Raw genomic sequence first — 26259 nt, 5'->3', positions numbered from 1 at the left:
TTCCTACATTTCTTCTGAAGCCAAACTGATCTCCCAACTCAGCTTCAACTTGTTTTTCCATTCTTCTGTAAACAATACGTGTTAAAATTTTGCAGGCATGAGATACTAAACTAATGGTAGGATAGTTTTCACACCTGTCAGCACCGGCTTTCTTGAGAATAGGTATAACAACATTCTGCCGAAAATCGGATGGGATTTCTCCTGTCTCATACATCTTACACACTAAATGGAATAACCTTGCCATGCTGGTTTCTCCTAAGGCAGTCAGTAATTCAGAGGGAATGCCATCAATTCCAGGTGCCTAATTCCTATTTAGGTCGCTCACAGTTCTGTCAAACTCTGACCTTATCAGCATCGACAGCCTATTCTTGTTCCAGAACCAAATTATCTATATTTTCACCTTGATATAACTGTTGGATATGTTCCTGCCATCTTTCTGCTTTGTCTTATTTCGCTAGAAGTGGCTTTCCATCTGAGCTCTTAATAATCATATACCTAGATTTCCTTTCCAAAGGTTTCCTTGATTTTCCTGTATGCAAATTCTACCTTTCCTAGGACCATACAACCTTTGACATCCTTGCATTTATCCTTTAGCCAGTCTTCCTTAGCTACCTTGCACTTTCTATCCACTTCATTGTTTAATCGCCTGTATTCTTTTCTGCCCTCTTCATTTCTAGCATTCTTGAATTTTCGTCGTTCATCAATCAGGTCTAGTATCTCCTGAGTTATCCACTGATTCTTAGTTGATCTTTTCTTCCTTCCTAACATTTCTTCAGCAGCCCTGCTAACTTCATTTTTCATGACTGTCCACTCTTCCCCTATTGTGTTTCCTTCAGCCTTTTCATTTAGTCCTTTTGCAACATGTTCCTTGAAACAATCCCTCACGGTCTTTTCTTTCAACTTACCTAGATCCCATCTTTTGCATTATTTCCTTTCTTCAATTTATTCAGCTTCAGATGGCATTTCATCACCAACAACTTGTGGTCAGAGTCCACGTCTGCTCCTGGGAAAGTTTTGCAATCCAACACCTGGTTTCTGAATCTCTGCCTAATCATAATGAAGTCTATTTGATACCTTCCAGTGTCTCCAGGTCTCGTCTAGGTATAAAGCCGTCGTTTGTGGTGTTTGAACCAAGTATTGGCAAGGACTAAATAATGATCAGTGCAGAATTCAACCAGCCGACTTCCTCTTTCGTTCCTTTGTTCCAATCCGAATTCACCTTCCGTGTTACCTTCTCTTTGTTGGCCTACCACTGCATTCCAGTCTCCCATCACAATTAGATTCTAGTTACCTTTTACATATTGTATTAAATCTTCTATCTCTTCATAGATCTTTCGATTTCCTCATCATCCGCTGAGCCAGTGGACATATAGACCTGCACTATTATGGTGGGCATTGATTTGGTGTCTATCTTGACGACTATAATTCTTTCACTATGCTGGTCATAGTAGCTTACCCGCTTCCCTATTTTCTTATTCATTATTAAACCAACACATGCATTTCCTCTGTTTGATTTTGTGTTGATAATTTGGTAGTCGCCTGAACAGAAATCCTGTGAACGTACTTCACTTATAGCAACTACATTTAACTGTAGTCTATCCATATCCCTTTTCAGATTCTCTAATCTACCACAACGATTCAAACTTTTAACATTCCACGCTCCGACTCGCAGAATGTCAGTATCCATCTTCCTGATGATAATTAAGTACACAAAAAATCTGCATAAGTAACTCGCCTTACAATGTAAGCCAATTACGATGTCATATCTCATCATGACATTTCCATGAAGCTTTGTACACCCCTCAAATATAAATCAGTCATCACTACCATCACTCTATATTTTGGACAACCCTGAAATTGGCTAACTTCGCTCGTTATAGTCTAACTTTGTGGTTTCAAATATACATTACGATCTCAATTAAACAAATTCACAGTATCGAATAACCTACACGATACTCCCGGATAAAAATTCAACTAGTTTGCGCACATTAATGATATTCGTTCCAAAGAACACGTAGCAAGCAGCCCAACTCCCGTTATCTTCGAACTGCCACCCTCAATCAGCTGGCGGCATTGGAAACAAGCGACCCTCCTTGCTGTCAGCTTTGATATGAAACACTTATACTACAGTATGTCATGCGTAACTGGTCTACAAGAATGAAATCTTCGACTTCGCAAATAGAATTAAAACAGGATATTCCTGACCAAATAGATATGCACATAGATTCTACTTTTAAATGTCCTTCAATAATTATACACGTCGCAAATCAACAGTTGCGTGGATTCTCTCACACTTGCCCATCCCAAACATTATACTAATATCTTCCTCGGGCTTTCTTAAATCCCGACATCATTATAGGCTCCCAGTCACCTGATTCACAAATCCTATCTCAAATCATACGGAAAATCTAACCTCTTGCCTTCAACTCGACGACTCTCACTGACAAAAGAAATGGCATAGAAATCCTTAGAATCCATGACGCATAAATTATGCAGAATACTTTCATAATGAACAACTTCGCTTAAATGATCTCGTATTTTTTTAAACTGGATTTTCACAGAAATGACTGACAAACTTTACTGTTATTTATTGTCAATCAGACATAGTTTAAACGGATATAGAACAGCATTACACTTCGTAACAGATATTCACCGATCTGCATGACTCAGCACGACAGCTCGCTTACACCCGATTGAAAATGGGTAACTACGGATGACTTACTTGACTTATTTCCTGTATCTCCTAAGTGGAGCATAGGGCATCAATGAACTTCCGTCACTGGACTCTGTTCTGCTCCATCGTCCTGATTTCTGTCCAGGTCTTCCCTCCTTTCTCCATCCCTTGTGCTATTACACTCCTCCATATGTTCCTTGGTCTGCCTCTTCTCCTGCTACCTTGTGGGTTCCATTCCAGGGCTTGTCTTGCTATGTTGTCTTTATCTCGCCGTAATGTATTGCCGATCCACTTCCATTTCCTATTTGATGTTTTTTTCCTTAGTTCTTCACTGGAGATTACTTGTGGCCACCATATCCTCAGGATATTCCTCAAACTTCTGTTCACAAATGTTTGAAGTCTGCTAATCAGTTGTTTGTTAGTCTTCCACGTTTCACACCCATAGAGCAGTACTGACTTGACATTTGTATTGAAGATGCGTAGTTTGGTATAGGTGTTAAGTTCCCTTGATTTCTAGATTGGTCTCAGCATTGCAAATGCTCCTTTAGCGTTATTTATTCTATTTCCTATATCCTCTATAGTTCCTCTCTCAAGGGTGACTACACTTCCCAGGCAGCAAAACTGATTGACTTGCTCGATCTCTTGCTTTCCTAAAAATAATAGTACCTTGTTTCGGTTATCATAGCTCATCTCCTTGGTTTCCTTTCCATTTATCTTCAATCCCATCTCTGATGCTTCGGTTTTTAAATCATTCAGCTTTGCTTCCATGTCCTTAAAACTGTTCGCTGGCAAACACAAGTCATCGCAAAGTCCAAGTCCTCCAACCTGCCTGTCAGTCCCCATTGAATTCCTCTTCGGTGATTCATTGCCTTCTTCATCATAAGATCCAGCACCATCAGAAATAGTATAGGTGACAGCAAACATCCTTGCTTAACTCCTGTATTTACTGGGATGGGCTCAGACAACATCTCCTGATGTAAAACTTGGCATGTGTAGTTCTCATACATTTCTTGGGTTATCTTTATAATTTTCTTTGGAATCCCAAACTCTTTCTTGGCTTTCCACATTTCCTTCCTCATTACACTATCAAATGCCTTTTCAGAGTCTACAGATAGTAGATACAGTGACGACTGCAGCTCCGTGGATTGTTCTATCATTATGCGCAGTGTGTTGATCTGGTCTGTACAGGAGTAACCTTCTCTAAATCCTGCTTGTACTTCCCTCAGCCTTGAGTTAACTCGCGTTTTGATCATTTCTAAAGTTACTCGTGAGAGTACCTTACTTGGTATCGAAAGGAGGGTAATCCCTCTCCAGTTATCGCATTCTAATAAATCTCCTTTCTTCGGAAGCTTGATCAACAGTCCTTTCTTCCGATCTGTAGGGAACTTCTCTTCTTCCCAAATCTTCTTGAAAAGTGGGAACAGAATCTCAATTGAATCTCCACTTTCAAGGCCTCCGGTGCGGTATTGTCCATACCAGCCATTTGCCATTCTTTACTTGTTTAATGGCCCTATGGATCTCTGTTTTTTTTTGTTTTTGCTATTTGCTTTACGTCGCACCGACACAGATATGTTTTATGGCGACGATGGGATAGGAAAGGCCTAGGAATTGGAAGGAAGCGGCCGTGGCCTTAATTAAGATACAGCCCCGGCATTTGCCTGGTGTGAAAATGGGAAACCACGGAAAACCATCTTCAGGGCTGCCGACAGTGCGGCTCTAACTCACTATCTCCCGATGACTGGATACTGGCCGCAATTAAGCGACTGCAGCTATCGAGCTCGGTGATCTCTGTTCTTGATGGCAGTTCTGTACTGATAACAACATATTCCTGCTCTTCTACTGTCATCACCTCTGTCTCCTCTTCCTCGATTGTTTCACGATTCAAGATCTCCAGAAAGTGTTCTCTCCATCTTTCTAGCTGTTCTTTCCTTGTGGACAATAATCTCCCATCTTTGGCTTTTACTGGCTTGTCAGATCTAGAAAACATTCCTGTTAGTCTCTCGGTAATATGGTAAAGGGTCTTACTATCATTGTTTTGTGCTGCCGTCTCAGCTTGTGTTGCAAGATTATTGATAAATGCTCGTTTGTCACATCGAAATCTCCTCTTCACTATTTTGTTAAGTTCATTAACGTCAGTTCTAGCTTGTGCCTTTTCTTCTTGTGTTCTTGCGGTATAGAGTCCTTTTTTACATTCCTTACTTTGATTCAGGGCTTCCCACGTCTCAGAAGTAATCCATTCCTCTCTTCCTCTCTCCTTTTTGCCTAAGACCTTTTCACAGGTATTAACGTAGATACTCTCTATGCTCTTCCAATTATGTTCAATATCCTGTCCTTCTTCCTCTCTTAGCTGTTGGAATCGCTTACTCAATTCTAGTGAAAATTGCTGTTGCACCTCCTTATCCTTCAGTTTATCCCAGTTATACTTTATCCTCCTCTTCTGATGAATGTGCCTAGTACTTGCACCCTTCAGTCGGAGCGTAGCTACTACTAAGTGATGGTCACTTCTTCACATCCAAAAGGGCGGTTCGCCATGTCTTGCTGATAGTGAAATGGTCGATCTGATTCTCCGTTCTATGGTCAGGGGAAACCCACGTCACTTTATGGCAATTCTTATGAGGGAAGATAGTGCCTCCTATCACCAACCTGTGGTTACTACAAAATTCAGTAAGTCTTACACCATTGTGACGTGTTGGGGATGTAGAAAGAAACAAATTTATCAATTCGTAGAAAAACAAAGCAACAACGTAGTAGTTGATTAAGATTCTTTGACAAGACGTTCAAGGAGAAAAGGGCTGGGACCAATTGGAGGTTGGTGGATGTAATAATAATAAGAAGAAGGGTTAATCAAAACAGTATATTGTTTCTACAAGGAAATCAATTTCAAATTTACAACTCAAAATTTCGTAATCTGGCACATAAAAGAAAACGCTCATCGTGAATGACGTACATTAGAATAGAATCCCTAGACCATTTACAAGTTCTAATGTGTGACTAATCAAATGAACATGGTAACCTATAAGCCTCGGAGAATATTGACACAGATTTCCAAAAAGGTAAACAAAGGGAGAAGAAAGGCACGGGAAAGACCAAGGATGGTGATCACAATAATGGGAGTCGCCTGAGTATAAACGTTGCCAAATGCAGGAACAGTTTTATGTGATAAGTTGTACCGTCCAGGCCACAAGTTCAATCACTCACTAACTCTTGAAATTGCATATTACTCGATGTTCATTTGTTAAGGAGAAATATCACTCATATCAAGCTTAAAAGAAAACCGGCCACAGCAATGAAGATAACTCCAAAATCCATAGGAGAAGAATAATAGTGGTAATTATAAAATAAATACTCTGTTGCTCACCCAATACAGCAAATAAAAGAAGTGGCGCTTCCCAGCATATACCGGGAAGTCCTCAGACGACCCTCTAACCACACTCGGTGTCAGTGCTGGATTGAAGACCGAGTATGTGGGGGAAGCCTTTATACCGCTGCAGAAAGTTCAGGAAAAAGTACACAAAACGTCGAGAAATATCGGACACTGACGCAACGGGTGACGTAATCCAGTGGAGACCCAGTGTGTAGTGAGCAGTTCACCAGGACGGATGCACGGCGAGGCAGCAGTGAAAGTCCAAAGCCGGTTAGATGAGTAAAGTAGCGGCGAGTATATGAAAATAGGTGGAGTTCCAGATGACGGCAGCCGAAAATAGGTGAGTGATCGTTACACCATTCTCATTTCTATTACCTATACCATATTTTCCCATTATATTATCTACTCCTTGGTTATCATTGCCAACTTTCGCATTCAGGTCTCCCATCACGTCCATAATATCCCTTTTCTTTGCCTTTAACAGGGTTCGATGGAGCTGACCATAAAATTTCTCTTTTTCTTCTTCTTCTTCTCCTGCCTCTGTTGGTGCATAACCCTGCACCAATGTAATTGGTCTAATTCTTGATGAAAATCGATCCACTACAATCCTTTCTGAGACTGGGTACCATTCTATCGAACTCTTCCTTATCTTTTGAGTGATCAGTAATCCAACACCCACTCTATGTTCTTCTTCTCTTCCTGAGTACAGCAGCGTGCCCCTTCCCGGGTCTTTACCTCACCGAACCCAGTCCATCTCGTCTCACTCAAGCCTAGTAAGCCCGACCTGTATCGCTTCATCTCCCTAGATACTTCAGCCAAACTTCGTGCCTGCCACATTGTCTGTACATTCCACATTCCAATTCTCGTGTCCGATTTCATGCTAAAAGTCAAATCCATTTTATCCATCCGACTTCTATTCATTGATATTCCTGTAATAGGTTAATATCGGGCGTGTAGGTTATTGGCCTTCAGCACCCAAAGCCTGGTGAAGGGGCTGCATTCTAAGTAGCTAGGCCTACTGATTTTCTGTCGGGGTTTCTTCCCTTAGCCTTTGAAGCTCCCACTTCTGACTACAAGGCAGCAGTTCCTGCTCTATTTTCCCCGAATAGGAGTGTTGCCTCTTCCGTCAGTTCCACCGTTCCAAAGTCCCTCTTCTCCGCCTTCATTGCCGTTGAGGTCTTCACTGTAATCCTGGCAAGGGACCCTTACATGGGACTACCAGCCGGGTCAGCTGGACCAAGGTTTTTTAAAGAGGTGTTACTCCTCTATCACTCGCCTTTTGTCCTGACTTGTGACAGGCAGAGCCTGGCTTCCCAAACATTGGGCCCCGGTTGGCGGGTGTGAAACCACGGATATCTTGCACCAATTCCATTTATCGAACATAATTTTTTAGTCAAATAAAACATATCTACATCACAAAAATATAGGCAATAAATTCACTGGAAATGACGATCTACTTTGGACGTGACATCACTTCGTAACCTTCACTAATAACGTTTTACAACGTGTTACACAACGCTCATAAAACTTTTTTAATTGTATCCAAGCAGAAATTAAAGCAAATGACCTTTCGTCATATTTCCGACATTCATGAAAACATATGGGTGACCAACTGCGTCGTAAATCCCCATTACAAATACATATAAGTTTGACATCATGAAACAAGATATAATAGGCGGTAAGATGGCATTTCACCTAACTGCGCGTCAGCTTCCATTTAAGGCTCACCAATGAGCCTCTGTCATTTTATTTAGCCATTTTTACATTTCTGGCTTCACATTGGTTTTTATTCATATTTCCTGCAAAATAAAGCATAAAAAAGAAATGCCCTTCACTCAGTGTCTTCGTTGATCGCACTCGACTGATTGTATCCGTTACCCGCACACGAATTACTTTTTTAAAACACAGTTATTTACAACTTCATAAATACTACTTCGATATCTTGGCCGTCTTTTATCAGATTACTTCCGCAATGAACAACTATCTCCACATGGAGTCAAGACCCTGGCCACATCGGCCAAAATCTGTTTGTTGGACTTAGTCTACTTCTTGACGATCGATTTACTGAACAGTTCAACCTTTTCTCTCAAGTCTCAATGATACAAATGCGGGGGGTTTCAATATGGCGACCCCTCTTATTTTATACACGCTATCCCCTCTCTCCAGGCATTTTTCCTTTGCCGCCTAGAAAATTTGCGTAATTTTTCCGACTTAGTGGAAATGTAAAAAGAGTTTTTGCTCTAACCGCGTACTTGCTAACTTGCTAGCGGCAGTGTTCATGAACATTTAAAATTTATTCTTACCAAATTAACTGGTTAAATTACCTCATTTGATAAGCACTATTTTCTGACGACTTGGTATGTGTAAATTAGACACGCGCATCTCTCATTGACATATCCACAGAAATGGCTTAGCAGTCTCAAACCTCCTACTAAAGACCAATTGTCTTATAGATAAATACAGGACCCTCATTATACTGCGTTCACTGCTAATTCTTTCATTCAAATATACTTATTCAACCTAAACTTTCTTCTGTATCCATCCACTTTCGACACGTGCGGATGACGTCACATTTCATAGCGTGGGAAGGAAGGTAGCCACCTCTTTTCCACGTGTCGCCTCTGTGATATAAAGAAAATGTTCGAGTTTCTCATTACAATTGACATGGGGCCTCATGTATTAACTTGAATACTAACAATTCCTTAGAGTACAAAGGTCATGGGTTCACAAAGAAATTTAGAGGAAACTGCCTCCAATAAGAACTGATGGTATATCCGGATTCATTGGTGCTAAACCTATTTCTGCTTAATTAGTATCAATTTTTTCGATGCTCTGATTTTGAAAAGAAATATAAATTTTATTTCGTGTTGATTATTTTCTGTGATTGAATTGCCAAGGATAGATGATCCTTGAGAATCTCCTCTTCTGTTATGTGGCGTTACAATTAATAAATAAACTTGAAATCTGTCGGTGTAAGTCTTCGTACGTCTTCGTACGTCTTCGTGTCTGTATAATATATTTGGACTTTTCGTATGTGTTGTTGGGCCGTTTGCAAGGCACATTTGACATTCCTAGGTTGGTAACATAGTGCCTTCAACTGCCTGAAGTGTACATTAACGTGACCTATCGACGCGCTATGGAACCTGCAGTGAGTTTGACCGCTGTTAGACAGATAGCGCCTGACTCGACTTTCACGCCTGTGCTCCGTGTGCTGAGCAGTCTGATTACGACCACCGGCTTGCTTGACGGCATTTTGAACTGACTGGTGTTGGACGGCTTGTAATGCCTACGTTATATTGCAGGATGCATTTACTTCCCACGGGAATAGGATAAAACAGAGTGGTGAATCCCTTGCTAGGGATTAGTTGTACATATAAATATTTATTGTATTTTAATTTGATGTAAAGTATGTAGAAGTTAAGGTTGAGTTAATTTAGTCGTGTGACATGGTGTTGCTCGATGCTTGGTTCACTTACGAATTAGTTTGTGTTTGTGTTCGTCATTCATGTAAGTAATACTTCTTTTTATTTGTGGATATGTTTGCTAAATTTTGCGGGCGCCTTGTAGTGTGAACTACTTATTTTTGCGAGGCGTCGTTTAGGTCTGTTCTTTTCGCCATGTGCTCTTGTATATTGGAGCCGTTGTATGTGCACTGTTCCGTCCGTTAAACCCTGTATGTTTGGGCCCTTTCCATTTTATTTTTCATATTTATTATTTTATTTCTCCTTAATTTGGTGTGTTACTTCTGACGTTCCCTTCATGCTTGTGTTTCATTTGAATTATTGCTGCCGTGCTTGTAAATTCTGCCGGTGTGCGACGTTATATTATATTGTGACTTCTTGTTGTATTTTTTTTTCATCATTTTATTACGCGTTCGTTTCTTCTCAGTAAGGGAACTTTTGAATGGTGCATCGAGCAACCTCCATTGACACTAATTTACCCAAATATTATTATTATTATTATTATTATTATTATTATTATTATTATTATTATTATTATTATTATTATTATTATTATTAAATATTTTGCTAGACAAGTATATTTTGGACTATTTGTGACAACAAAATTTCGTTGTTTTTCATTTTACGAGTAGTGTTTCTGTAGTATGTAAGGACATTGTTAATGGAAGGCTTATTACGTTCATCTTTCTTGCTTTGTTGGGTTCCCTTATCTCTTCTATCCGTCGCTGTTGTCATTGTTGGTTATCGGTTCTTATCTCTGTCTGGTCGTTACGTAACCGTTGTATTATTATTATTATTATTATTATTATTATTATTATTATTATTATTATTATTATTATTATCTTATCGCATGGGAGTCTGCTTCTGTATTCCGTGGGGTTAGGCCCATTGTTATTGCTCTCTTACGAGTGTGTATTTGAGTATGTGATTACTAATTTTGGTAATACCTGACCGATTCTCTCTTCAAGTATACGGCAGATTAACGATGTCTTCTCGTTTCCTTCTCTTGGTGGTTTTATTTTGGTGATGCTAAATTTTACTATGTTATTCGGTTCTTTTATGGGGATGTGCTATGTGACTGGTATTTTTGGCCAGTGATGCCCTTGTGATTTATTCGGGCAACGCGTTTTGCATTTAGCATTTTCTACTATGCGTTCGGTGTTCGAACCTTCCACTAATAATGATCCTTAGAAAATTAAATTATTTTAAATGTAGATATCAGGTAAAATGATACATTTAGTTTTATTTATGCAGCTCCTTTATTAATCAGGTCCCTTAGGCTTGTATTTCATTTTCAAAAATATTATTTTTTTGTTGATTTAGTACAATTTACCTAAATTATTTATTGATTTAGTTATTCATATTAAGAGAGAGTATATTTATTGTTAAATACCTCACCTTAGTATTTACAAATTATATTTTTCTTATTTACCAAGCAAAAATTTACCAAATTTATTTTAATTCTTATTTACCAAGCACTAAATATAACCCAAATTGTTTTAAAAGGGTATTGCAGATATGACTTAGCCCTATGAATTTATTTTCATTCACTTGAAACATAAGTTTTTTTCTAGCTAGACAAATGAATCCTTTTCATATAGTTATTTGGTACTAATGATGTAATAGTTTGTGGTGATGTTTGAGTTGATTATAGTATTCTTTTTGAAAAGGGTGTACGTGTTTTCTTGTAGATGTTTGTTCTGGTTCCCCTTGTTGATTGCACCCCTTTGTTTCCTTGGGAAATGGGTCCCCTTGTGTTATATATTCAGTCTTCCACATTTGTTTTAATTTTTATTTTGGTGTTTTGGTTGCATTCTAATTTTATTGCTTCCTTGTTGTGATACGCTTACCCCATGGTGTCACTAGCCGGACACCATTTTATTATCACTTGTGGAGGGGGCGTGTCAGTTATTGTACGCTAAACAGACACATGGACTCACCACCTCTGGTGAGGTTGCGTGCGATCTGATAACTACTATGGGCACAGCAAATAAATTCACCTACAAGAAGAAAAGGCAGGGCAGACCAATGGAGAAAATGTGGCTTGTTATAATTAAATTAAGACGTGTATGTAAAATCAGCTTGTGATATTTGACATGGGGCATATTTCATTTCAACTCATTAAATTCTCTCTCTTCCAGATAAAATTCCTTTTAAAAACTTAGGACAGTATAAATGAAACCGATCGTTTCAATCCAAAAAGTCCGAGTATCTCGAACTTCTTGGATACATGCAATTGGGAGGTACACGTACCGGTACATGGCTTGCCTTTCCCTTTATACCAAGATATAGTGGTACAGATCATTGTTCTCAACCCGGATAGTCAGATCTGCCTATAGTAATCTTAAAATGGCTTACCTTTCCCTTTGAATCAAGATGGAGTGACCCAGACATTGTTTTCAAAGCGAATGGTCGGATCAACAATAATGGCTGGAGAATCATTCGTGTTAAATGCCACGACGTCACTGAACCGCCCGGTATCCATCATTACGAGCAGCAACATCTCTTAGTAGCAGTCGAAACCTTTCTTGGCTGGCAGGTCTTCTAGTCTGCGTTGACCCTTACGATATTGTGAGTTTATCAGTAACCCATTATATGGGCAGTTGTCGACTACATGAGAAGGGGTTTGTATCACTGTGCCGCATCTGCAACAGAATGTGGACTTGCTTCTAACACCGGGTACTGCACGAAGATTAGCATAAGTAATGTTCACTTTTATTGCTGCTGCCCACTCTGAAGCCGAACTTGGAAGTCATTGGCCGCTTTATATAAAGGCTTGGAATTACTTAAAAGTGAGAAAATGTGCTAAGAGGAAAGAAACTCTTGAGAGAAAAATAGTTTAGGTTTCAAACACTCAGATAAAATTTTGTTAGAAAATCTTTATTGAAAAAGTGCTTATCATTTTACAGTTCATATGGCCACCATCTTAGAAAAGATTCCTTTCAATTGTGATGCTGTACTCGACATAACGAGTATCAGGATATTCCATTCTAAACTTATTTCCATGCTATGCATTCGTATATTTGATGTTCACAACTACAGAAATATTCAGTTCTTTACAGCGTCATAACAGACACTAAAATTCGGCCGATGGGTGATGTGGTTAACGTTTTGAACTTTTTCCAACACGTTTACTATAACACTGTAAGATTGTGCTCAAAATATAAATAATGATCGTAATGTACAATCTCAAACAAAGAAGCCAGGTTCTTGATAGTTTCACTGCTATGAAGATCTTCAACGACAAATAATATAATCTTCTCGCTGGATCAACCACCTTGGTATCTGCAAATATAAACAAGACAGCTAAGATTAGATAAGAATATTACAGACTACCTTTGGTGCCCATTAATTTTTGGTTCCAAAAGGACCCTAAAATGTCTCTCCTATTACTAGTGCAACTAGAAATTTATGGTAATTTTCTAACTGTTTACTGGCATTTTGGAACGGAGTGTGCGATCATACAGTGTTGAGAGTAAGTTGGACGAAAACCAGTGTGGTTTCAGGCCAGAGAGGGGCTGTCGGATTAGAAATTCGTTGTACTTGGAAAATGGTGCTAAAGGAATGGACAGTTACGTTTATGTTCCGTAGACCTAGAGAAAGTATATGATAGTGTACGAAGTGTATGAAATAAAATGTAGATTATTACAATCAAAGGCATTTATATCGACAATTGGGCTGTAGTGAGAATTGATGGTAGAGTTCCTGGTCTAAGGTGCTTACAGGGGTTTAGACAAGGTTGTAATATTTCAACTTTGTTGTTCATTGTTTACATATGGATCATCTACTGAAAGGTAGAAAATGTAAGGGAAGGATTCAGTTAGATAGAAATGCACAGTGAGTTTCTCTCATCGGTTGGCCGGCAGGCGCGACGAGCTTATCTGCCTCCCGTTGACTCATCACTTCCCGTTACACAGCGCAGCGATAGCAAGGGAATGCCCACACTTCGCAGTTCAGGTCCGTGCTTAGGATGTGCCTTAATTATTGATCTGTCGCTCCAACTGTTCTCGAGTTGTGAAGTGTTACTTTGGGGTACAATTGTTATAATGCCCCCACATGTGTCGACGGAGAAGAAAGGGGATATATGTACGACAATTATGTGAAAACAGTGTATTGCAGGGAAGTCGTTAGGCGATTTTTAACACAGTTTCCAGGTGTACGCCCTCCACATAGAGGAACCGTACGGAAGCTCATAAACAAATTGAGAGGAACTGGTTCTTTACTCGGTAAGAGCGAAGTGTTTAACAACGTATACTTAATGAGGAAATATCAAATGAAATCCCGTAAAGATTGGAACATACGCCTACAAATCACTTAATACTACTTGGACAAGAAGCCGGGATTTCGAAGAGCTCAGCATGGCGGACTGGAAAATGTTACAATTGAAACTATACAAGGAGAACATGTCCAAGATCTCCTGTCATAAGGTACGAGCTTATTTCCTTAATTTTTAATGACTAATTTTCTTAATTCTTATTTCTTAATTGTAATTATCATCTCATGTCATGCACGAATAAAGTGAGCGAAGTGCTGTCCTCGTTGCTATGCCACAGAGCGGGCAGTGATGAGTCAACGGGTGGCAGATAAACTGGGCGCGCCTGCTGGCCGAGAGAAACTTATTGTCGTTAAAGATTTGGTCTATTCCGACGACTTGGTCTTAATGGCGGACGGTGCAGAAAACATGCAGTCTAATATCTTGGAAGATGAAAAAAGGTATTATTGGTATCATATGAAAATTAGCATTCTCAAGACTAACGTGATGCAGTAGGAAATAACCTAACAGAACTGAATATCTTCTTGGTAATGCAAAAATGAAACGGGTATTTTAGAATGTGTATTATTCAGGATGGTGAGATTTAATCGAGGTGCAGCAAAGCGAATGCAGTGAGCTCGCAGTTGTTTTCACTGTATTCTGTAACCAAGAAGTCAGCTCCAGGCCGAAACTATTTCAGGAGGGTACACGGAATGAGGAGATAAAGGCTAGCTTGGAAATGAACTCGACTGATAAAGCTACACGAATAAACTGGCTTCAGTACTGGTATTATGTGAGGCGAATGGAGGAGCTAGATTAAATAGGAGAATATACACGATCATAGAGAGTAAGTAAAGTGGAGGGAGACCAGACGACGATGGTTATACTTGGTTTCTTATGGCTTAATGATAAGGGATACAGTACTAGTAGCAAATAAAGGATTGTGGACGCGTTTGGAAAAATTCGTAGAGGCTTGCAGACGAACGCTGAAAGGTATAACTTTCTGTAATGACATATGTTTGTTGTTGATGGTTTGAAGGGTATTACCGTATTCACAATGGGGAGATTCGTCCTTATTCCACATAAAAAGCCGCAAATGTGACCTGCCATGATTGACCTGCCATGATCTGTCCGCATTCGAATGAGGATTGTCAAGGTTCTTCTAGATACATTAACCCTTTCAGACCTGAATTTTTCCCACCAACAGAAAATATTTTTGAGAGACATGGGCTTTTTAAGTGGTATTACCGCACTCACAATGGGGAGATTCGTCTTTATTCCACATAAAAAGCCAAAAATGTGACCTGCCATGATCTGCCCGTATTCGAATGAGGATGGTGAAGGTTCTTCTAGATACATTAACCCTTTCAGACCTGAATTTTTTCCCACCAACATAAAATATTTTTGAGAGACATGGGCTTTCTAAGGGGTCCATAAACATTATCAAACATACAGTAAAAAAGAGAAGTATATTCTATTTATTGACATTTATGGGATATCCATGTTCATGTACAAACCGCACTATGAGGTGCAGTTACTTTTGTTCAGCCACTTGAATGTAATTTACACTTTGTACAATAGATCGTCATGAGATAACTAAGAAATGGCATTACAAAACGCACAAATCTCCAACATAGGCATCATTAATTACTTGCCACTATTTTCAGACGTCCTGTGAAACCCACTAAAACAATTACGGTCCTTGTTGAAGTACAGATTTACATTGCATTTGTCTCATAGGAAGTGCCATCTCCCAGTACAGCCCCGCTTCTTACATCTTCCTGCCTCTTTCTGTTTATTGTGCTGAGGCATATGATCAGTTAGATTCTTTTGAACCTCCACTTTGGGACGTATCTCGCCTCTTCTTCTCTGTGTTGGTGCTGACTCTACTTCTTGTTCAAGCGATCGTCTTACACGTTTCTTTGTATATACCGCTTTACCAACCTTCAGAAGGCTCTCTGCGACTAGCATGCGAAAGTGAAGCAGATCCATAACTTGCTTTTTAGGTACACCAGATAACTCGCTGTCTCTCCGATATTCAATCCAGCTGATACACAGAACTAAATCCACGGCATGGAAAAACATTCCCAGAGTCCACTTTCTTGACCTGATATTAATTCGGTATAGACTGATTAGTTGATCAACGAGATCTACTCTACCCATGCCATGATTATATAGTTTCACAATTTCAGTGCGTGTAAGGTCAACATAGTTGATTATTTTTGGATCGCATCGTAGAACTGTATCTTCTGTTCCAATACCAACGAAACTGGACGTAAGTACTACAGAACTATTGTCCATCCACATGGCCATCACCACATCATCATTACTAACAAGCTGATCCCTATGACCTCTTCCTTTCTTCTTTGCATCACTGTCGGATATTACAGGTGGACTAGCAAACCTGTTTATTCGGCATGTACCTGTTGCCAGTATGTTGTTACTTCTTAGAATGCGGAACAAGTTGTAAGTTGAAAAGAAGATATAAAAAATAATTTGTGACTACGGCTGTGAATTCGATTTGATAGATGGAGTACCACGGCTGCCCCTAGGCCTAACTGCTTTACATTATCCTGATTTTGTGCTACCCTAATATACTAAGAAAATCGTACGCTAAACCATTTTTGCCACACAGAACAAAAATTTTGGTCCCCCAAGGGTAGGGCTTATCCTTGACGTACTGTTTCCCTGAAAAATGTCCTCTGAAGGGAACCATCTGCTCACCGATACATAAGTATTCTTCTAGTTTTTATTGCAAGCAGCGATCACGTACAGCGTTGTAAAGAGGACGTACCTTGAACAGTTGATCATTGCAATCGTCATGTCTGTCTAAATTGTTCACGATGTGCAAGTTGTCGCGCAATTGGAGAAATCTGTCACGAGTCCTGTTATCTAGAAGCATTGATATTCCTAGTGCACTGTCCCAGAAAAGTCTCACTCTAGGAAACTGCAAGCAGCCAATGGCAATATGCAAAGGAAACAAAACCTGAATCTTATGGCTTGTAGCTGGTTTGAAGTTGGTTACGTTGTTCTGCAGAGCATAAATAATAGAACACTCTGCAAACTTATCAAAATCAGGCAGTTTTATATACCTAAGGAAATCATTTACAGGTGCTAGCATTTCATCACAGTTCCCTTCTGTGGCCTCCCATTCAAGGTCAGGAATAACTAATGTCCTTCTTCTCAGTGATAAAATTTGCCTAGGTTTCATGAACTGATCCTTGGGTCGAAATTTCATCCTCTTCACCTTCTCTCCCTTCATCACTTGATAGGTGCTGAGTTTTCTGTTTATAGTCGGCTCCAGTTCTCAGTGAGGATCTAATATTCTTATCATGATGAATTACATCTTCCTCACTGGGGAAGTCATCCACATCAGATACATCACCTGATTCCAACCAATCCAGTATCTGAGATGCATCCAAGCATTTGTACCTTGTGTTAGATGGACCTAAAAGAAATAAAATGTAATTACATCCTATGCCCTTGCTGGCAGGACCTAGTGTTTACAGTGCACTATGTCTTCTGGTATAGGCTAGAGCAATTTTGTTACTTTCATAAATCTGTCTCTGTCTTATCCTTGGCTTTGACAATATGAAAGTGACTGAGATATGAACGATGCTAGTAATGCCAATCCTTATGCAGCCAGTCCCTGCTATGAATGGTGTGAAAATATTGCTCATAGGGTCGGTTGGTGCATGCATATCAGTGGGCTTGGCAGACTGATATGTAATAGCAACTCAGGCTCGGTGAGGAAAGCAACGGGAAACTACCTCACTCCTCATTTCCCTAGTACGACTATTCAGTGATGCCTAGGCCATCTATGACAGCTGATGGCAGAGCTGTTGAGGATCCCACCAGTGGCATTCCTGACGGACTGAACATACATAATTATATACTTAATAAGAAAATAAAACAGTTAAAGGTTATTTATATTGATACGGTATAAGTTACTTCACTAGACCCACGATTAATTCCGCTATGTTTACAGTTTCAAATATATTCACTATTATATCTAGACCTAATATGTGACAATTATTGTTACAGGCAGTTACAGCAATCACTATATTTCATATCATGCTTATAAAAGTCAGTTATACTGTCAATTTATACTTCTTGAAGTGAAAAGTAATTGAGGTTATATATCCCTTACGTAAGCTTAACTTGAGACTGGATGGACATGATCATCTACATACTATTTTATACACAGATGACACATCAATAGAAGGTTACCCAGTCAAACGAATCCCACCTAATCACCGTATGTGCAATTTACTTTAAATATTAATAGTTCTAAACCACACAACGTTAATCTATATATATAAAGTAACTTGTCCTGACTGACTGACTGACTGACTGACTGACTGACTGACTGACTGACTGATTCATCATCGCCGAGCCAAAACTACTGGACATAATGAAATGAAATTTTGGGAATACATTCATATTAAGATGTAGGTGCTCGCTAAGACAGGATTTTTGGATATTCTTTCGCTAAGGGGGTGAAAAGGGGGTTGAAATTTTAAAATGAGTGTATCTATATCTCAAAACTTTAAAAGTTTACAGATGTAAAAATTGGTATTTAGAATCTTCTTTAAAAATAAGGAAATACGTATTTTTTTGTTTTCAGAAAATCCCAATAGGAGGGGTGAAAAACAATGAAAAAGGGGTTGAATGCCTTTAATCAGGATACCGGTGCTTATATATCAGAAACTGAAGATATTACCGACCTGAAAATTGGTATTTTTGATCTCTTTTAAAAATAAAGAAACACGTATTTTTTAGTTTTGGATAATCCAATTAATGGGGGGTGAAAAGGGGGGGTAATTTTTAAAATGAGTGCATCTATATCTCAAAACTTTTAAAGTTTACTGATGTAACAATTGGTATTTAAAATCTTCATTAAAAATAAACAAGCACGTATTTTTTTGTTTTTGTATAATCCCAATAAGAGGGGTGAAAAGGGGTTAAAAATATTTGAATGTCTTTAATAAGGATACTTACATCTCAAAAATTGAAGATATTACAGACCTCAAAATTGGTACTTTTGATCTCTTTTAAAAATAAAGAAACACGTATTTTCTGTTTTGGGAAAATCCAATTAATGGGAGGGTGAAAAGGGGGGTGAATTTTTAAAGTGAGTGTATCTATATCTCAAAACTTTTAATGTTTACAGATGTAAAAATTGGTATTTAGAATCTTCATTAAAAATAAAGGAACATGTATTTTTTGTTTTCGGAAAATCCCAATAGGAGGGGTGAAAAGGGGTGAAAAATGGGTCGAATGCCTTTAATGAGGATACTTATATCTCAGAAACTGAAGATATTACAGACCTGAAAATTGGTGTTTGGGATCTCCTTTAAAAATAAAGAATAGGTATTTTTTTGTTTTTGGAAAATCCAATTAATGGGGGGTGAAAAGGGGGTGAATTTTTAAAATGAGTGAATCTATATCTCAAAACGTTTAAAGTTTATAGATGTAAAAATTAGTATTTAGAACCTCCTTTAAAAATAAAGGAACACGTATATTTTGTTTTCTGTAAATCCCAATAGGAGGGGTGTAAAAGTGTTGAATGCCTTTAACGAGGATACATATATCTCAGAAAGTGAAGGTAATACAGACCTGAAAATTTGTATATGGGATCTCCTTTAAAAATAAAGAAAAAAGGATTTTTTGTTTTTGGAAAATCCAATTAATGGCGGTTAAATAGGAGAGACAAATTGGGGTGATTTTTTGGAAAGACTATATCTACAGAATATCTGAGAAATGTAAAATGTTACAGACGTAAAAAGTGGGTATTAGGAATTTCCTGTAAATGTAAAGAAACATAGGTGTTTTGTTTTTGGAAACTCCCCTTAAGGGGAAATTAAAAGGGGTGAAATTTTAAAATGAGAATTTCTACAGAATATATCAAAAAGCTTAGCATGTTACAGAAGTGAAGAATGGTATTTGTATCTCTATTAAAAATAAAGAAATGTGTATTTTTAGTTTTCGGAAATACCACTTGGGTGGAGGGGGGGTTAATGTGACTGAAAATGCTGTTGACTTCTTTTAATTAGGCTACTGATATCTCAAAAATGAAGATGTTACAGACGTGAAATTTGTTATTTGGAATATACTTTAAATGTAAAGAAACACGTATTTTCGAAAAATCCAATGAAGGGGGGCGGGTGAAACAATTGAAATATCAAATGACTTAATTGTATGAGAATACACACATCTAATAAAAATAAAGTTGTTACAGACGTGAAAATTGGTATTTGGATTTCCTTTAAAAACAAAGAAAAACGCGTTTGGGGGGGTGGGCGGGAACCATCTTGCGGGGCGGGAGTGAAAAAGAGTTGAATTCCTTTCACGAGGACACATAAATCAACAACTGAAGAAGTTCGAGTCGTGATAATTGGTATTTAGAAGATTCTTTACTATTAAAGAAACACGTAATTTTTGCCGGAAAATTCACTTGGGGGGGGGGGGGTGAAAGGAAATGTAAGAAAGTTAATTATTTTTATGGGGATACTTATATCCCAAAACTGAACGTATTAGACGTGAACATTGTGTTTGGAATCTCCTTTAAACATAAAGAAACACGCCTTCTTTTAATTTTTTGGTGGTTGGGGGTAAATAAACTTAACGGTGGTGGGGTGTAAAAGGAGGTGTGACCAATTGATTTTACAGTTCATAATGTACTTATAAGGAGCCTCCGTTGCTCAGGCGGCAGCACGCCGGCCTCTCACAGCTGGGTTCCGTGGTTCAAATCCAGGTCACTCCATGTGACATTCGTGCTGGAAAAAACGGAGGCGGGACGGTTTTTCTCCGGATACTCTGGTTTTTCCTGTCATCTTTCATTCCTGCAACACTGTCCAATATTTCATTTCATTTGTCATTCATCGATCATTGCCCCAGGGGTGTGGTTCGACAACCTGCACAATTCCTATTGTCGCCGCTAGATGGAGCTTCATTCATTCCATTCCTGACCCTTTCGAATGACTGGAAACAGGCTGTAGATTTTCGATGTACTTATTCTGATCATAAACCGATCATTTTTAATCTTTACTGTGTTCGATTTCAACAGCCATCTTTTCCTTCGGAGAACGTTCTTAGATTACAGCAGAATCTCCTGGCATATAAATAAAAATTTAAACACATTTGAAATAAACAACCGAGCTCGATAGCTTCAGTCGCTTAAGTGCGGTCAGTATCCAGTATTCGGGATATAGTAGGTTCGAACCCCACTGTCGGCAGCCCTGAAAATGGTTTTCCGTGGTTTCCCATTTTCACACCAGGCAAATGCTGGGGCTATACCTTAATTAAGGCCACGGCCGCTTCCTTCCCACTCCAAGCCCTTCCCTGTCCTATCGTCGCCATAAAACCTATCTGAGTCGGTGTGACGTAAAGCAACTAGCAAAAAAAAAAAAATTTTGAAATAAACAATAGGAATGAGATTGACCGTCTAATTCTTCACCTCTATAATAAGGTCAATAATGCACGGAAGTATGTCATTCGTATCGCCAGAAATCCCGCACACTTGCCTACGCGCGGCAATGGTGCTGGTCACATTGACAACAACTACAATGGCAGCAGATGTAATTTACCGCCATGTAGCGGTCTTGCATCTTGCTGTGGGGTCCAGAACATCCAATAATAATAATAATAATAATAATAATAATAATAATAATAATAATAATAATAATAATAATAATAATAAAAATAATAATGTTCTGGACCGTCGTCAAATTGTGCGGACCACGCTGGAAACGGGTCCTGGCCTGATAATGACTACGAATACAGTCCAGCCGAGGGTTCAGTACCGCCAAGGCACCCAAGACGACACCACGCCGGATCTCCTTCAGGATTTGATCCATACTAAAAGTGCTTATAGGAAAAGATGGCAAAGATTTAGGGACCCAACTGACCGCGTTGAATACTTCGACCTTGCCCGGGAAGTACAAAATCGATTGCTGGATTTTTTTTTTTTTTTTTTTTAAACTGTGAGGAACATTGCCGTAATCTCTCAGAAAACGAGTCAGATCGCGAATTTTGGCGGATTCTTTCAGAAAACGAGTCAGATCGCGAATTTCGGAGGATTATATATAAAACGCTATGCATTCAATTATAAATTTCAGTACAATACCGTAGCGAAGCACGGGTATCTTGCTAGTTTACTAATAAAATCGAAAAATAAAGAGGTCTTATCTGATGAATTCTCAGCCATGGTTGCAACATCGCCCTCTACTATGACTGCGCTAATACGTCTTCTCATTCGCCCGGCCACACATGTAAACGAGCGAACACGGCGTAGTTACCAGTTCAGGCGCTTGGAGCGCTGAGAAGCTGGCATTAGTCTGCTTGATGAGACGCGCTCAGTGATCAATGCTAAGAGTACTGGTGTAATTTGAGCCTGTATTTACCTTATTTGGTTATTTCTTTAGTCGTGAACCGTTTTAATGTTTGTGTACATAATATTGTTTACTGTTGTGTGCCTTAATGTAAGATGAAAAGCAGTTTGGAAAGTGGGATTTCGTTTCATGAATTTCCTCTCAACGAGCAACGTCATAAATGGCTAAATGTTATTTCAAGAAAGGATTCTTGCCGAATTTCAATTCAAGATCATCGAAACGATATGTTTGCCACGCCGAATAAATCCACACTTTCACGCTACGTAGGAGATATAAACTGCGAGACTGTAATGGTAACACTCTTAGTAAAGGAGTGTCTCTTAGCAGAAAGTCAGTGCCTAAATGAAGAAGAGAGATTGTATTTGTTGGTAGTCCATCGAACAGCAGATGTTAGACTATATGACAAGAAACTCGATACCTTCTTTCAACAGAAAGACGCTTCATTCCACGTTGAGCGAATAAAAACTACTCAAGATGACCGTCATCCAAGCGAAAGTAGAAGTCGAATTATCCTAGTTAATAACCTTTTCTATTTTATAATTTCTGCTGTGACTACAAAATAAAGGTTACAGCAGCATTTTTCTTCTTTGAGAGGCTTTTAGGAACAAAGCTGCATACTTTAACACTCAAAACAATAAAGGAAGTCGAAGCTTGCGGTTTTCTCGTGTTGCGCATTGTGAGTGACAATCATAAGACTTATGTTAGCATGATAAGAAGAATGTCTTCTTCAAAACACATTAAACTGATGATCTGTCATCATGTTGATAGTGAAATGTCTCTTCTTGCTTTCGACAAATGGCACATTCTGAAAAGTAAAACATTCTTTACTCGAAAAATCTATGTTTGATGGTTCCCAGGATATAAATGGTGATTTTATCAAGAAACTGTATCAGATGCAATAAAACGAAACTGTGAAACCGGTTCATTTACATGCAAAACCATCGAGCCGTCTAAGTTTAAGAAAATGAATGTGCTGCGCGCGAAAGATATTTTTATGACTGAAGTAATAACAGCCCTATAATATTTAAAAGACGATTGGTACATAGATATGATGCAGGTATCACTGTCAAATACAAGTTATCGATAAAAGAATTGATTCGGCATACGTGTCAGTAGCACAAATGTAGCAACATTACAGCCGGACGAGATGCTTGATTCTTTTGAGAAGACCAAGGTATTCAACAGTGCTAATGGACTTGATTTACTCGTGTAAAAGAGAATAAAACAACAGGTTGCAGTACACATCTGATTTGCCACTGTGGATTTTGAAGTTATTCATGATGTATTGAAAGCACAACCATTTATACATAAAAATCCTGTTGCGTCTATGAGTGACTATTTAGTGCCTGTGTTGCGTGAATTTCCTCACTTCACTTTCCCTGAAATCGGACATTCATAGTTGAATGAAGTTATTTGCGAGTGTGCTATTCCTGTATTCTTAAAAAAGATAGCCACATCAATAACAGAGATCTTTGAAAGATTTAAACGCGAGGACGGGAAACACTTAAACAGAAAAGTGTGTGAATATATTTATTTTCTACAGTATTGACTACCTACCGTTAACATTATTTTGTACGGTTTTTCCGCTGCGGAAGGGTACGTTCTTCACTGAGAATTTCTTTATTAAGGTGTAAGGTGCGATTCAAATATGTTTCTTGAGTGATTGGCTTTATATTTGAACAGAAGTATACAAAACATTTAACGTGTGCTGTAATGAACAATCGTGTTTCAATGCCAGCGAAGCAGCGCTCGGTGGTAGAAATGGGAACTAGGACCATGTCGCTCGTATTGCTATATTGGGAAGGCGTATTAGCTCAGTCCACTGCCTGCTCGATCTGCATCCGATGGCTGCTTAAACTGCCTGCTCATTCCATACTCAAACGTGTAACACGCCTTACAAACAATCTGCCGCTAGATGGCAGCACCAAACGTACCCATTTACCGCGTAAATACAACTAGATAAGCATACCAGGAAAATTTAAAATCTGAAAATAAGAGAAATATTAAAGAATTTTACGTATAAAGTGGTGCTCTAGAGAGTTATAGCTTCAGCACTTTTCGAGAAAGAGGTTTCGACGAACAAGAAAACCTGGAAACTTTGTCTGTATGGTACTTCCCTACATTACTAAGTAGACGTTTCACGACTTTGGCCACCACAGTTTCTGACACAAGTTCCTGGTGCTTATTGTTACTAAAACACTTTAAAAATTTACATTGGCACAAAGAAGGTAGAACATAGTTTTTTATAGTCTGGAGCAGACTTGCAGATTTCTTGCAGTACGGTAGAGCCGCCTCAACAAATTTCTGAAGCCTCATAATTAGGCCGATAAAACGTTGCTAGGGCTAGCGCAGTTATCAGTGGGGATGAATTAAATGAGGTAGGAACGTTATTCAAGCACGTGCTGCATTCTGTTTTTTCTTCGATTACACGCACTAAATAACCACACACTAATCCCTGGTAAGCAGTTTCCGAAGTGACACACACTGACTCAGGGGGCTCACGAAAATCTTCCCGTAAATCAAGTACATACTCAGGGAATAATAATAATAATAATAATAATAATAGACGGCCTATTAGGCGACTTGCATATCTGTGAAGATGAAAGCCCTATCTAAGATGACTTCTAATGCTGAAGATGCCACACACACCCCAGCCCCCGAGCCACTGGAATTAACCAATTAACTAAATAAGCCCTACTTGCGTAAACAATAATAGTAATAAAAAGAGTAGTATATTGACATGATTTTATACTGCTAGCAAAAGACTCGTTATGGAATCTTAATCTGCTTACCCTCCAGGGTTGGCTTTTCCCTCGGGCTCAGCGAAGAATCCCACCTCTACCGCCTCAAGGGCAGTGTCCTGGAACTTCAGACTCTGGGTCGGAGGGATGAAACTGGGGAGGATGACCAGTACCTCGCCCAGGCGGCCTCACCTGCTATGCTGAACAGGGGCCTTGGAAGGGATAGATAAGGAAGGGTGAAGGAAGCTCCCGGCATTTGCCTGGAGGAGAAGTGGGAAACCACGGAAAACCACTTCCAGGATGGCTGAGGTGGGAATCGAATCCACCTCTACTCAGTTGACCTCCCGAGGCTGAGTGGACCCCGTTCCAGCTCTCGTACCACTTTTCAAATTTCGTAGCAGAGTCGGGAATCGAACCCGGGCCTCCGGCGTTAGCAGCTAATCACACTAACCACTACACCACAGAGGCGGACAATGGAATCTATGACAGCATATTATTCTGTTTTGTACCTTCACATAAACAGTACAGTGTCCCCAGATATTATATTACTTAGTATGTAATACTTCAAACCTTACGCTTACCATTGTCTGCAATGGTGTTTGAATAGCTCTTGTTAGACGTCTGTGTGTTTGAATCTCTTCTCTTAATCATCGCTGAAATTAGCAGTTGTTTATAAGCTGGATAATCAGGGAAATGGATGGGTACAGATCCTTTTTTTAATTTTCGCGTTTTGCTGGTCACTTTGAAATCGTCATTTACGAAATGTAGACTGCAAACCACGGAATAATCAGAAGGAATCCATTTACTTCCCTTGCTGTTTCCTTCCCTGGATATAATACTTAACCACTTTCGACGCAATGTGTACTTGAAGGTGTATCATGGAATGAAATATTACGGCATTCTGGTTTCCCTTTCTTTGATTTGCAGAAAGGCACGCAGCAGTACACCATTTTAACTAAAAACAAGTACAGTACATCCTATTTCCCGCTATTTCATTCCGGCAGGTCTGGAGCCGGTTGGTGCTGCCACCTGCTGTGGGTATTTGTAAACGGAGTGTTTCATTTAGTGCCATGTTAAAATGTTGTAATGAGCAGGCAGTATAAGCAGCCATCGGATGCAGATCGAGCAGGCAGTGGCTCAGTCATAGTAGAGGGCGATGGTTGCAAGCTGATGCTCATTTATTCACCTACTTCCATGAGTCCCCGATAGATGGTACTATGTTACCAAAAGCAGAAGCAGGGAAGTGTATGGACATGGTCAAGCTATTTCAGAAGTTGTAACTAGACTTGAAGCAATAGAAAAAGAATGCAGAAAGCTGTGTTCATGATCATGGACTCTGGGTCCGAAAGAGTTCAAACCAGGTGGATGGCTGAC

General features: G+C 39.2%; 2 protein-coding genes across 2 annotated transcripts in view; both read right to left on the bottom strand.

Annotated features, from left to right (window-relative positions):
• The window catches only part of LOC136866980 (nose resistant to fluoxetine protein 6), a 210567-nt gene extending 185031 nt beyond the window's left edge, over positions 1–25536 (bottom strand). Inside the window, exons 1-3 of the mRNA XM_068226785.1 lie at positions 25467–25536; positions 16999–17199; positions 15527–16174 (exon numbers count right to left, since the gene is read on the bottom strand). Of these exons, the coding sequence (XP_068082886.1) occupies positions 15527–16174; positions 16999–17199; positions 25467–25536 (919 nt within the window). The remainder of the gene's footprint in view (positions 1–15526; positions 16175–16998; positions 17200–25466) is intronic.
• The window catches only part of LOC136866630 (O-acyltransferase like protein-like), an 84625-nt gene continuing 70806 nt past the window's right edge, over positions 12441–26259 (bottom strand). The window contains exon 5 of the mRNA XM_068226986.1: positions 12441–12784. The gene's annotated coding sequence lies outside the window, so the exon portion shown is untranslated. The remainder of the gene's footprint in view (positions 12785–26259) is intronic.

Source organism: Anabrus simplex, chromosome 3, assembly GCF_040414725.1.
Source record: "Anabrus simplex isolate iqAnaSimp1 chromosome 3, ASM4041472v1, whole genome shotgun sequence".
Classification (NCBI taxonomy): Eukaryota; Metazoa; Arthropoda; class Insecta; order Orthoptera; family Tettigoniidae; genus Anabrus; species Anabrus simplex.
The sequence above is the reverse complement of the archived record's forward strand: the minus strand, read 5'-3'. Positions and strand labels throughout refer to the sequence as shown.